The 15,238-nt window shown below is 36.9% G+C and overlaps 1 protein-coding gene across 8 annotated transcripts in view; it reads right to left on the reverse strand.

The window, feature by feature from the left end:
* The window catches only part of Atrx (ATRX chromatin remodeler), a 129,300-nt gene that overhangs the window by 24,462 nt on the left and 89,600 nt on the right, over nucleotides 1–15,238 (reverse strand). For all 8 annotated transcript variants that reach the window (XM_034486303.2, XM_034486300.2, XM_034486298.2 and 5 more), the window contains 5 exons: nucleotides 14,315–14,445; nucleotides 13,091–13,179; nucleotides 12,707–12,879; nucleotides 4,826–4,979; nucleotides 2,969–3,075 (listed from right to left, as the gene is read on the reverse strand). In XM_034486303.2, the coding sequence (XP_034342194.1) occupies nucleotides 2,969–3,075; nucleotides 4,826–4,979; nucleotides 12,707–12,879; nucleotides 13,091–13,179; nucleotides 14,315–14,445 (654 nt within the window). The remainder of the gene's footprint in view (nucleotides 1–2,968; nucleotides 3,076–4,825; nucleotides 4,980–12,706; nucleotides 12,880–13,090; nucleotides 13,180–14,314; nucleotides 14,446–15,238) is intronic.

Raw genomic sequence — 15,238 nt, forward strand, 5'->3', positions numbered from 1 at the left:
TAATAAAACATTTAGGTGGATGATAGGCCAGGTGGAACAGTCCATGCCTATAACCCCAGCACCAGAAGGGCAATTTCACGATCCAGGCTAGGTTAGGATTCTACAACTAGACATTTTGAAAACTCAAAATACAAGCTGGAGATGTAGTTCAGCTGGCAGAATGCATGGAGCCCTGGATCCTTGGTATGAAATGAAACCAAATGTGGTTCACGTTGTATGCACACAATTCTGGCAAAACTTGGGAGGTAGAGGCAGGAAGATCAGAACTTTAAGGCCACAATCAGATATAGAGTAAAGCTGAGCCTCTATATTTAGGAGCAGAAACTAAATGTTAGTTTCTGGGTAAATGGCTCAGTGCCTGCTTTACAAATATGAGGACCTGGGTTCAAATCCCCAGGATACAGATAAAAACTGAGCATAGTGGTAGGCACCAGATGCCAGGGGCTCGCTAGCCTGTCAGCCTAGCTGAAACTGTGAACTTGAATTCAGTGAGACCAAATAAGATGAAATGTGACTGAGAAAGAGATATGAAGCTGATCTCTGGTCTCCATGTACTCAGAGGCCCATGTGTACTTACGGGCACAAATACACACATACAAACAAACCAAAACGAAAAGCTGGGTTATACTACTAAAGAGATAACTCAGGAACAAACTCTTTTCTAGCATATTGCAAAGCCCTGTGGGTCCATCCACAATAAACAGAAATGAGATCTGCATAGTCATTTGGTAAAATCTATTCTCTTATCCCCTTTTCAGTGTTTTCTTGAGGGACAGATTCAGTCCAGAGCCAAGGCTGCCAACTAAACACATGAGCCTTCTTGTTTCTGCCTTTTTTTAAAAAAGATTTATTTTATGTATATGAGTACACTATAGCTGTCTTCAAACACATCAGAAGAAGGCATCAGATCCTGTTACAGATGGTTGTAAGCCACCATATGGTTGCTGGGAATTGAGCTCAGGACCTCTGGAAGAGCAGTCGGGGCTCTAAACCACTGAGTTACCTCCTCAGCCTGTTTCTGCCTTCTAGTGCTAGAGTTATAAGACTCTGTTATTGCACACCACAGAAAAATAGTCCTTTCTTAACCAAGGGATACTTACACCATGAATTGATTTACCACACTGCTTCATGCCTGTAATCCCAATACCTTGTTCAAACAAAAGGTAAAAAATTCCTGAAAAATGGCTCTCAAGGCTGTCCTCTATTCCACTAGCCTGGAACTTTGTCAAATAGGTTGGTTACCTAACTCTCAAGATTTGGGAGTGCTCACAATTTTGGCATACTGCATAGACTACTAGATGATAACTCCTATTCTGAGACTGATAACCTTAATTAAATCCACACTTTCCCAAATTCTGATACTTACCTAATACACAGTGGTAGTCCTGACAATAGTAATAATAGATACTTAAAAGACTCCATTAGTAGTTAAAGCCAATGCTTGACAAAGACAATTTATAAAATTATAAACTGATAAGCATGTAACAACAAAAACAGTTGAAATTTACTAGTGAACAGAAGACTAGAAACTAAGCACATATGATGGTATGTATCATCACCTGGCAAGTAAACTAAATAAGAACAGCTCCCCCAAAGGATTCTCAGTAAAATGGTGACATATAAGCTGACTCTGAAATAGCAAGAATCAGAGCAACCAAGGACTTCATTCTGAAGAAAGAAGAGAGGGAAAGCATCAGGAACTATGAAAGAGTAGGCAGGCCAGCTGAAAAGCATAGAGGAAAGAGAAAGGCTGCACAGAAAAATGTAGGAGGTAGCTCATGACCTGAGCTCAGAGCTCAGCCTCCAGAGATGCCTCCCAGCTATGCCTGAGCAGGCTGGTTTTCTGTTTCTTGTGGTCCTAAGGTTGAAACTTAAGGCTTTTGTACATCCAAGTTAAGTAGTCTATCACTGAACTACATCTCCAGACACTTCAATGTGTTTAGCAGAGAACCACCCTATAGAAATTACTCTACAGTGTGCAATTCTATTCAAAAGATTTGAAAATTAGTGTTTAAATACATGAAAACTAAAAATAGTAAAAAAGATCACCATTTACAACATCCCAGCAGTGAAAACGTCCCCGTTGTCAAATGACTGACTGATCAAAATGTAGAATTAGACACAGTGGGATATTAAATTATAAAAAAGTGTAACATAATAACACCAGCCATAAATAGGTTAACTTAAGTGAAAGTAGCCAGCAACTAAAGACTGTATTATAAATTCCCAAAGCAGTCCAGAATAAGTCACTCATAGATGGCATGTAGATTTCTTGTTACTTAGCTGAACAGAAGCTGAGGAGTGTGATAGGGAAGTAATAACTAAATAATATAGGACTTCATACAGAAGTGATTAAAATCCTTACCTATGGTACTAGTTTCACACATCTAAATATCCTAAAACCAGTGGATTTGTCACATTGAGTAAAATGTGTAAGATATGAATTATGTATTTATAAACTTTATTTCAATGCTTAATTATATTGCCTGTCATTATAATGTGTCTGTTATTAGTTTTTGTTAAATGACAAAACTGTAGGATGACAGACACATTAATGCAACTTAATGTAGTAGCTGATTTACTATTTGTTCCCATAATGTCACCCTGCAGACCTCAAAAGTACACAAGAAAGATGTATACAGAAGAAACCAAGCCAAGCACAACAGTCATTGCTGTAATCACACCATGAATGACGTTGAGCCAAGAAGATCATGAGCTTGGCCAACTTAGCTAAACATCCTGGCCCTGCTTCAAAATGAGAGGGAAAGGAGCACAAACGGAGACAAGATATAGAGACAGACTAACCAGATAGATGTCTGTGGATACATACAAAGAGAAAATATAGGACATTTTGATGTGACAGGGTGATGAGCTACTGAGTACTTTGGTTTCCTTTATCTTTAAATTTAAAACATTCATTATGTTCCAGTATTTTAAAAATTATAATATAGATATGCTTATAACTTACCTTTATAAATAAGAGGTTTGTCTTTATCTTCTGTTTTCTCCCTACTAGCCAATTCAAGAAAATCTTCAATCAAGTCCAGAGATATGAGCGACTGGCTAAAAACAAGACTTAAAAAAAAAAAGATTAGTGTTCATGGATCAATCCTGTAAAGTTATCATTTTTTTCCTAATTATCTATGAATTTAACAAAAAAGTTTATAACAAAATCCAAAAGCCTCAACAAGATATACTTTAAAGAAATTAGCACGTTGGTTGTAAGATGTTAGGCACAGGACAACAACAATCAAAACAAACAGCACAAAAAGGCAAATCAATTCTACATGGCAGTATATCACTGAAGGAACAGGAGAAGATCAATGCAACAGTCTAGACACAGCCATAACAACAGTTCGGGTGTCTCAGTTGCCTTCCCTAGAATCCAACAAACAAACTTCAGTGAAGTCACTCAAACAATTCTGAACTACAAACTTCAGAACTTTAAGTTCCTAGAAATACTATTTCATTGATATTGATATGGAATTTGGACTATTAAGCTGGAAAAGAGGTCAGCCTAAATCAATTAGCAATTAACAATAGTCTAGGAATCACTGAGCTATGTCTCATGCAAAGAAGTTAAGTGTCATTATGACCAAATGTCAATATACTAATGTCTTCTAGTTACAAATAGCAAAGAAAAATTGTTCAATGATTGATAAGAGTATCTCTTACCTGAATAAGCTATTTTGGTTTCACTTGCTTTATTAGCATATGAAAATATAAAAAGCAATACAAGGCTGGCAAGATGGTTCAGTGGGTAAAGGTGCTTGCCACCAACTGGAATTCAACCCCAGGGTCCCACATGGTGGAAGGAGAAAACGGACTCCTAAAGTTCTCTTGTGACTTCCCCACATGTGCCATGGCACTGGGAACACACACACATGTAATTAGAAACTTTTTAAAGCAATACTTGCAGAAACCGTTTGCTTGGGGTAGATGGGTTTTATCTACTTCCTGGGGGTCCGTGAACAATGGCCGCTTCACACGCCCTCTGCCATGCTTCCCCCCTTTTGAAGGATGCAACCATAAGCCAGAGTAAACCTCTCCCCCTTTAAGCTGTTTCTATCAGGTATGAGAAAATCACTAATAAAGATGATATGCAAATAAAAAATAAGTGCTAATGATCAAACCTTGTACATACTAGGCAAGCACTCTACCACTAAGCTACCGACATCCCCTGAGCTCTCAAATTAATTTTAAATCGTACAAGTTGATAACAGAAAAATAAACAAACAACGAACACATATGTAGTAAGAATCATTTCTCCCCGCATAGGAGCTCTAAACTCAAATATCTACTTCCTACTTTTTATCTTTTAAGAATAACATGTTATTCAAACTTAGCACACAGCCCAAAGAAAATGCTATATTTACAATATACTTGTTTACTCTTTAGCCTTCCCATTTTAGGAATTAATACCATAATCCACTAGTCATTTAAATTGCAGAACTACTAGTCACTCTTCGATTATTTATTGCCTCTATTTAATCTATCAATTCCTATTGTTTCTGTTTCAAACCATATTTTTACCAATTAATCCCAGTACTTGGGAAGCAAAGGCAGAAAGACTGCCAAGTTTAAGACCATCCTGAACTATATAGTGAAAACTTAAAGGACTGAAATAAAAGACATGATTATATACTCAGAAACAGCCAGTTATAAGGAAGGTAGCTGGTTGTACTGGCATGACATTGTTATCAAACAAATTACAACTTATCACTGGAAGAAAACATCAGATTTGTCGAAATAAACTATATAAACAGTAGTATGGTTACCAAAAAGTTAATTTATAGAACAGATATATATTTTTAAAGAAGCTTACACTTTATCTCCAATTTCTTCTGCCATTCGAAGAATTTCAAAAAGAAGTACCATTTTTCCAGAATGTTCTAAAACCTCAGCATCAGCATCTGTAACAAAATCTTTGTACCAATCTGGAGCTGGGCTACTTGGGTTAGAAGTGGAAGTGGTTTTACCTAAATAAAATAAATGGAGCATAAGTAAGTACAATAATCAGCTGGCAAACCTGAATGACAACAGACAAGCTAGAGTAAGAAAGCTAAGAGACTGGTGGCTATTAGGACAGGGGAAGGGAAAGGACAGCAGATGAACACAAAGAGAAAGATGCCATCACAGGACAAAGAGCTCTGCACTGAGGGGAGGCATAGAATGGAGACATGAAGGTTCAGCGAAATACAAGATGACAGCCAAGCAGAAGATTGATTCTGGTAGAATGTAAGACAGATCCTACAAGTGGGACTAAGGAGCTCAGAAAGAGACCAGAAAGAGATGCAAATCCCCCAGACCTCACAAAACTAAAACCCTGAAAATACACTGTAAGAAACATGAAGCAACCAGAGACAGAGAGATCAAGAAAGAAAATCTCTTCACTGGGCTACTAAACTCGAAGTCTGACCTGAAAAAAAAAATCACCCAATCATACTGAACTATTTTGTTATCACTTTAACAAAAATTTTGACCATAAAGTAAAATACACAAGAAATAATCTATTAGACAATGTAAACATATAATGTGCATCAAAGTTTTTAAAAATACCCTTAATGGGCTTCTACGTTTTCTCACAAATGTCTTGCACTGAAAATTATTTAAAACATTAGTGTTGTAGCATTGAGTATAATGAACAGCTGTGCCTCATATATCATGTTCATCGAAACTGTAAACTCTACTGGACATAGGTAAAGTGTAAAAGATGGTCCATTTTCTCTTCTTTTTTCTAAGACCTAATTCCCTACTTTTATGTTTGCCATTTCTATTTTACTGCAAGCGCATCCCTAAAACTACTAGACCATGGCATTCTAAGCCATGTAGAAATAGTAACATACTGTTTCTATCATTCTGCACAGTTTTGTTCAGTATGGTTTTTCACTCAAAATGTGATTATTCATGTTTTTCATTTATTCAGATATTCTGCAAATTCTGCATAATCATGTAGTATACCACTACATGATTATGTAATCATCACAATGGATATATATGCTTGTTGCTATATTTTCTAACTACCACACATTTTACCTAAGTTTTTCCAGTAATTCACTATACTGATTTCATACTTTATCCAATATTTACATAATTTTGTTTTCTTGAGAATCTGACCATGTTGTTTGTTTTGTGAGCTAACTTTCCTCAGGCTGCTTACTAGTGTTTTTTGTCACTATTGCTTGTTTCTAGTGTTCTACAATTATCTTGCCTTTAAAAAATTCAAAATAATAATTACTGTGTATAATGGGTGTGCATACAAGTGGAACACAGATGCCAACCGTACAGTCTTTTCCCTCCTTCCACTTTTATGTGGGTTCCCACAATCAAACTCAGGTCTGCAGGCCTTTGTGGTGCATACCTATTGAACCATCTTGTCAACCATTTAAAAAATTATTCCTATTATGCTTTTCCAATATCACACATGTACACTTTGTATACGTCCTATCTTCCAACTTCCTACCAGTTCTACCCATCACTTAACCTCCCATAAAATCGCTCTTACACATTCTCGTGTTCCTTTTTCTACTGTGACCCACCAAGATTAACCAGGGTCATCTGTGTAATTGTGGATCTGGCGCTATCAATTGGAAGGTAGTGGGAAGGGCCGAGGACACATACACAACGAAGACAGTCCCTCCCCTCCTCAGAATGTAATAACTGCCAATAGTACAGAGGTAAAAAGTAGGAGCCTGGGATCCCTCTCCTACTTCCTTGACTGACTGGTAATAGCACTGGTCTGGTGTGCACTCACTGCACGTAACTACATACGTTAATAGTTACAGTAGCAATATCGAGTGCAGTGAATGGTGTTTCATTTCCCTTTACCTTTTCCCAACTCTTACATCATCAGTCCAGGTCCCTCTTCTATCATTTCCTGCATTTTAGGCAGCCACAAGTCTCTGCATCTGCCACTATTCACTGTAGTAGAGGCCTGTCTACTTTTTCAGTATCATTTCATCTTCAGTGTGGCTGAAATCTGTCAACATGACCAAGTTGAATGCACACAGGTTGATTCTATATGTGCTTTTGTAGGTTACCCCAAAGGATCACTAACACAGAATGACTTTATTTTATTTTGTTTTGCTTCTGAACAAGGTTTCATGTACACACCCCGCCCCACGGCAAGCTTTCCTTCAATTTACTATGTAGCCAAGGGTGGCTCTGAACTTCTGATCCTTCTGATTCCAGCTGGGATTACAGCCATGTGCCACCATATCTGGCTTTTCAAGCCAATTCTATGACGTTAATAAAACAACTTTACTACCCAAATGCCAAAGCTGAAACATACAAGCTTCTGATAATATTCTCATATTAACTGGCAAGTTTTTTTTTTTCAGTTGGGTGGGTAGCTGGGGGAGGAGGCATACCATTTACTTACAAAATGTGTACCCTTTAAGGGGATTCAAATTTGAGAAACTAATCTAAAAATTCAAAAAAATACAGAAGACTCAAAGACTTGTATTACTCTGCCCCTTAGTAGGAAGACCAAAAAAAGCAAATAAACCCAAAGCTGCTAGCCTGAAGCAAGACTAGAATATCACTACAGCTTCTATTTTACATATTCTTGAACTTGCTTTTTAGATTTAACAAGGTCCTATTTGTGCCTTGTCCCTGGTGGTTAGAACTCACTGTGCATTTGCATAGAAACCTCATAAACTATTATTTAGGCATTCTTATAAAACTCCACATTCTTATAAAACTCCATCTTTCCCTAAATATCTTTATTTTTGTGGGGACAAGGTATTACTCTGTAGCCTAGGCTGACCTCAAATACACCATATAGCCAAGGCTAGACTAAAACAATGATTCTCTGAGCTTATCATCATTATCCTGAGTGCTGGGATTATAGGAATATACTATCACTTTTGGCTGTATAGTATTTTATAGGATATTCTCCTCCTCTCTTAGTAGGCAAACTCTTTTCACACCTTTCATTTCATTCCTGATTCCTTTCATTTCAGAAAGGTTTGCCTCAAATTATTGGCCCTTAGCTAGTCCGGGAACATGAATGGTAAATAGTCCTCTTCACTAACATGAAAACATTCCCTGGTAACCACAACTCATCATACACAGGCAATTTACCGAAAATAACAACAACAGCTGCTCTTTATGGAAATCTAAAATATAGTAACCAGCTCACAATAAAACCCTTGTGCAATGAATCTCTAATAGGCTTCTCTAACTAGACAATACTTTGTACATGTGGTGAATTGATTCTAGAGAAGTGTATTCTAGAGGTCGCCACACGTAGTGTCTTTTAGAAGTTTCCTTTGGACTTTACTCCACGTGCCTTTTCTCTTTGTTGACTCTGGGTTATAACTTTTGGCTATAATAAAACTTAGTCTTGATTATGACTATACCCTGGAACATCTGATTCTTTCCAGTCAATTACTAGCTTGAACATGATCTTGAGGATCCTGGCACATAACTTACTACAAATGCTAACTAAATCTTTTATAATTAGTCACCTGGCATGACTGGACAGTGGTGGTGCACGTCTTTAATCCCAGCACTCTGGAGGCAGAGGCAGGCAGATCTCTAAAACTGAGCCCCATCTGGTCTACAGGAAGAGTTTCAGGATAGCCAAAGCTACAAAGAGAAACCCTTGTAAAAACATTAATAATAATAATAATAATCTAACATGAAAATATCAAAGCTAAAAAATGTTAACAGAGAATAAAAATGTGAGGTTAAATAGGAAATGTCCAAGCTAAGAATAAATGATATTTTCTTTGCAAACATAATAGTGCATGGCTGAGGAATCAAATCCTAAATGCTAAATATGTGGCCTACCAAAAACATACGACTTTAGCCCTTCCATTCTAATTTTGATCCTACTAAGTAAAATAACAACACCTTACAGTAAAATCTAAAAGAGCAAACTATGGGACTGTAGCTCATCTGGTAGAATGCTTCTCTAGCATGAACTCTGGATTCTATCCCCAACACTGAAAGAGCAAAGTATTGTGGGATACATCTATAATCCTAACACTCTGAAGTAGAAATAGGAGGATCAGAAGATCAGAAGTTCAATCTTACTAGGTGTGTGTGTGTGTGTGTGTGTGTGTGTATGTATGTTAACAATCTGGACTACAGAAGAACCTTTCTTTAAAATAAATAATCGAGAAACCTATGGGCTACTTCAATTACTATATATTCTAGCCAGGCTGGTGGACCATGTCTACAATCCCAGGAGTAGGGAGGCTAATGAAAGTCTATCTCAAGCTTAAGGCCAACCGGTATTACATATTTAGTTCAAGACTAGTATTGACTACACAGAGACCTTGTCTGAAAAAAATCCTTAGCAGTGTATGATATTAAAATTTATAAACAAATATTTATGCTGATTTTTCTGAATTTATCATCCATAATTATAAATTCTGTTGCAATTCTGTGCCGTGTATGTTAACAGCAACTAAATGCATCCAACTACTACTTTATATACATTCTGAACCCAACAAGAATCTTAGAAAACACAAGATGATACAATTAGAAAGCAATACACTCACTTAAAACTTGATGTCTTCTATATTTAAACAAATGGACCACTGCTGCATTTGGAATAACATAAAGTGTAAATTTTAAAGGGGAAAAAGCCTAACATGTTTGCAAACACCTATACACAAGATAAATGACAGAGGGAGGGGAGAGAAACAAAAAGTGTGTGAAGTGTGTGTGTGTGTGTGTGTGTGTGTGTGTGTGTGTGTGTGTAGGGGAAGCAAAGTAAAAGCAGTGTGGTACTGTGAATTGGAACATGGTTTCTCTTCACTAAAATTCATGTTAAGTTTTGATTCTCAAGAGATGATTAGGTTGTTAAGGGAGAATAATGGTGAATACCTACAAAACTGAGGGAACTAACAGGAAGAGAAATGTGAGAATATTTATGAGAAGCCCACTTGTGCTTTGTCCTCTTATTTCCTACAAGGTGAACAGCACAAGGCCCCCCACTACATACAGACACCCAGACATGGGGTACTCAGTGACTAGAAGTGTGAGCTCAAATATACTTTTTCCTTTATAGACTATGTAATCGGTTGGACTAGGACAAATAGTACACTCCTTCAATGAATTTTTTTTGTTTGAAATAGTACCCTAGCACATAACAAGCACTCAAATGCATTTGTTGAATGAAAAAAAGATGGTATATTTGTGCTAATAATATACATCCTTACATCAAATATGAGAATTCTATCACAAAGTTTATATTCATATCTGAAATGGGATACATTTAAAAATATGTCAGGAAGATGAGGCAGAAGGATTACCAAAAATCTGAGGCTATAAGATGATTTCTAGGCCTGAGCTTCAAAGTAAAACTTGTCTTGAAAAATCTACCACTCAACCAAACTAAGGAAATATAACATATAGAAATTCATGGATGAGGTATACTTTAAAAAACTAATGATAAGTCAGTAATCTTTATATTATATAGCTATTCTTTACCATAAACTTTCCTACTAATAAAATACAAAATGATGATGCTGTAACCTAAACAACTTATTCAAGTATGATGCTATTTTAAAAAACTACAAGAAAATTATACTTAATATCCACCTAAAATTCCACGTGCAGCAACATTCTGACTGATTAATGTACCATTCTAAGAAAGAAATTTCATTTTAGTTACTCAGTGACAGCTAGGTAAGTTCATATGGCATATTCTTTATTTAAAAAAAGTTATGTTTATTTTATGTGTATATTTTATCTGTATCATGCTTGTGTGTGTGTGTGTGTGTGTGTGTGTGTGTGTGTGTACGTAATGGTGGTGGTGGTGTACGTGTAGTGCCTAAGGAGGGCTTTGGATGACCTGAAACTGAGATTGCAGATAGCTGTGAGCCACTATGTGGTTGCTGGGAAACTCTGGTCTAAAACAGTGCCACTGAGCAATTTCTTTAGCCTCCAATATAATATATTCTTAAATGGAAAGAATTTAAATCTAAAGAACAAAATTGGTTTTTTATACCATCTACTCAAGAGAATGTTTCTGATAAACTCTGCATGTATATAACTTTAAAAAATATTTACATATAAATAACTTGTACTTTAATTCACAGAAACTTTAAAAGCCAAAGCCCTAGATAGGCAGTCAGAGCTTGTCTTTTGGAACACATGACTTTTTCTGTCCTATTTCAAGCACAACATGCAACCATCTACACCTTAGCCCAGTGCTTTCTAAGCCCTTCATAGTATCACAACCGAAGATACTATAGAAAGCATACCGGAAAAAAAATGGAAGCAGCTAGATATTTCTAGAAGCAATCCAGTACACATGCCATCTGCACTTCCTGCCAGTAAAAAGGATATTAGCCAAATTTTAAAATTAGTATTTTATTCCTTGAGAAGTTCATCCATGCATCAAATCTACACCCTATTGCCTCCCCTTCAACTCCTCCCCATTCCTCTGACTTGCATGTAATTCATTTAAAGCACTGAACAATTCTTTCTTTTCAGCCCTAACAGAAGAAAAGAAGTTCAATAAGACTATTTCAATAATATTCTTCCCGGGAACACACACATATAGGGAGAGACTGCAGAACTGTAAGTAGAGAGAGTGGAAGAAGAGAGCACAGTAGGAGATAGCATAGGCTTTTCATTGCTTTAACTCTATAATCACAGTTTTTGCTGTGTTGATGAAAATACTCTTTAATTCTACTTGGAAGATGAATGCTGATAAAGCCGCTTTAATGGATGGAGTAGCCGAAGAGAAGAAGGAAGAGGGAAATTTTGTAGTTTAAATGTCATGACTCCCCTGATTTGGAGAATCCAGGGTTTGTGGTTAGGCTGCCACCTGTCTACGCCACAGAGGTACTGAAAAGAGAAGCGTTTATAGAGGAATCACTATGTTAGTCAGCTGCAGACCTGAGCTTAATCAAGCTTATCTGATCACAAGATCATTCAGCTGCCACCCACATTGCTTTCCTCCTCACAGGTGTTTAACTGGTTTGCTCTGTAAGTCCCCGTGCCAAATATTTAGAGCCAGTTAGAAGTAAGATATTTGAAATATTCTGATATCTGGTCCCAGCTTTAAAGCTCCTAAACACAGTCAGCTTGTACTAAAAATACAGAATGGCTAAGCACTAACTCTTAAGCATATATAAGGGGAGAAAAACTAAAGCCACTGGACAGTAAACTCTTACTTTCATATAAAGGAGAGAAAACAGAAAAATGAACTGTACATGTTATAGGGGGAACCAAAGCACATAATTATAGATTATGAAGAATTAGAAAGAAAAAAGTCTCAATGATTAAAATTCATTCTAATGTATACAATTCACTAACTGAAAAGCTTACACTTTTCCTATGTAGATAGGTGAAAATCCTACAGAGGCCTTTAGATTAGACATATTCTAGCATGAATTCCAGTTCTAACATTCATTTATAAAACTAAATTTAGTAACTTGACTTCAATTATCACTTAAGAACTACACTTAAAAGCTATACATGAAGTCAGAATTGTTGGGTGCAGGCATATACATTTAAATAAATAATTAGCTTTCCTTTTTCTTTCCTCCAAATTACTAGATAGAGCAAACTGACTTGCCTACAATTAAACATTAGTGATTTGCTCTAACTCTGCATCTCTTAATACTTAAGCAAAGCAATTCCTTTGCATCAACTCTCTAGAATAACAGGACAAAAACAAACACGGACAACCTGGTATGCTCTCAGCCAATGTTGCACAATAAATGTTCAGCACACTCACTTTCCTCTAGCTTCAGAGAAACTGAAGGGTTGTTTCCTGTGTCATCCACATTTCCTTCTCCACCTCCTCTAGATCTTGAGTTCCAGACTTTGATGACTTCAACATCATTGTCACTGCCACTTCCACTTGAGCTGCTATCCTTTTTCCCCTTCTTCCCCTTTGTTTTCTTCTTTCTAAAATGGAGGGTGGGAGGGGAGGAAGATAGATAGGGGGAGAGGGAGGAATGAAGGGAGGGAGGGAGGGAGGGAGGGAGGGAGGGAGGGAGAGAGAACTTTGTGGTAGGAAAGCATATTAAGTAAGGCTATAAAGCCAATTATCAGAAGACCACCCACAAGTACAGGCTGTTAAGTGTACCAGCATAGGTAACAAAAGTACTCAATTTACTTTGCATACTCATCTGAGCTTAAACTCATAGAGGTTTCATCAGAATCTGAAGCTATAAATTCATCCATACTATCTTCATCAAAATAACCCTAGACAAAAGAAGACATGTTTTAGTAGCCCATTTCAACATATATTGGAAAGTCAAACATTTCATTTCACTTTCAGTGATACAAAATAAATAAAGACTAAGGAACTATAGAAGACTGAAGGAAACAATGGCAAATTAACAGGATTATTAAACAGGAGGTCTTAGATGGGAGGAAGAAAATGTAAAAATGAAGCAATGCAAACAGTTTGTTGTATTGGAGCAAAGTAAATCTCTTGGCTCTGACAAGTTACTATGACTATACATAATATTAACATTTGGAGAAACTGAATTAAAGTATGAATGAACTATCATCATAAAATTACATCAAACTAAAGGAATACTTAAGACAAGTTCTCAGCCAAGGCTGGCCTCCCAATGCTGGATGCTTCAGCCTTCCAAGTGCTGAGATTTCAAATGTGTGTCAACACACCCAGCAAGGCTTTTGTTGGTGGAGCCCCGGTCTCTTGTAGTATGGACTGCCAGTGAACTCCCTATGGTAGCCAAGGATGACTTCGAAATTCAGATCCTCCTACTCCTACCCCCAAGTGCTGGGATTACAGATGCATGGCCCCTGCCTGGCTTGTATGGTCCTGGAAATCATGTCAGTATATCATGCATGCTGGACACTATACCTCAGCTGCATCTCTAGTCCAATTTTTAAATTTTTATTTTATTTTCAGTGTGTGCTCTCAAGTCACTGGGAATCAAAACTAAGGCTCTTATGCTTATTAGTCAAGCATTCAATTAGTGAGACGTACGACACCACCCCTTGGAAAAGTTAAAGGGGCTCAATACAAGAACATTTAGAATTTAGGTTGCAGGCCCATTGGGTTTAAATCCAGGCACCTCACAAACATTTAATGAACCTATAAACATAATTCCTTCAAGTTACAGAACTAAGCTAGGCATGGCGACATACACCTATAATGCCAACACTCAGAAGGCAAAAGGAAGAGGAAGTCCAAAAGCTGGAGGTTAACCTGGACTACACAGTAAGTTTCATGCCATCCAGGAATATAGAGTAAATACCCATCTCAATGACAACAAAAAGAAGCTGAATTATTGAAATAAAAAGTTGATTCACATATAAAGAATATAAAAAGTAACATTTAAACAATTCGAGGTACTTGATTTACCTTATTTTCTTTGCTAATGTAGTCCAGTTGCAAACACCAAGGATGAGTCCAGATTCTACTTAACATCTGGAAATCTTGGAAGAGCTTTGCACCTGCCTTGCCTCTTCCACCTTCAGTGTTATTGCCTACACCTGACCAAAAGAAACTATAGCTGAACACACAAGAAATCTCCATTTCCATCATGCTGATTCTGTATTAGATTATCTACGACACACACACCTTTTCAAAGTCTGGAAAGGCTTATAAAATCTTATTTCTTACTATTAATATTTTGAAACACATGAAGTAAGTAAGATTGTAGGAGGAACCCAGTTTACAGAAATGATTAGTATATTAAAGAATATATGGTAAAGAAATATGTATGACTTGTTTCTTTCTATGGACAGAACTTCATGTGGTCTAAGTTGCCTTCAACTCCGGATCCTCCTACTTCCAACACCAAGTGCTGAGAATATAAGTGTGTACTGCCACACTCAGAAATATATGTACTTTTAATGGAGAGGTGGCTCAGGGGTTAAGAGGGTGCTCTTCCAGAGGTCCTGAGTTCAATTCCCAGCAACTACATGGTAGCTCATAACCACCTATAATGAGATCTGGCGCCCTCTTGTGGCCTGCATGCATACAGGTAGGCAATAATAAATCTTTTTTTAAAAAGTGGTGGATTAAGCAATAAAATACAGCAAGTACACTTGAAGATCTCAGTAACATATATAAAATATTTTCTGATTTTAGTCACAACAATGTCATAATTATTAATACCTGTATAATCTGTCATTTTAAGTAAAGGTCACAAAAAAATAGATATTTTTTTCCTTAGATTTTTGAAATCTCCTAAATTGTATCCATGGTCCCTTCATCGATTACAGAGAAATGAAGCCTTGCTGCATACAGATAGACTTGTAGCAATTCATTCCAAGTATGATG

The sequence above is a fragment of the Arvicanthis niloticus genome, chromosome X (assembly GCF_011762505.2).
Source record: "Arvicanthis niloticus isolate mArvNil1 chromosome X, mArvNil1.pat.X, whole genome shotgun sequence".
Classification (NCBI taxonomy): Eukaryota; Metazoa; Chordata; class Mammalia; order Rodentia; family Muridae; genus Arvicanthis; species Arvicanthis niloticus.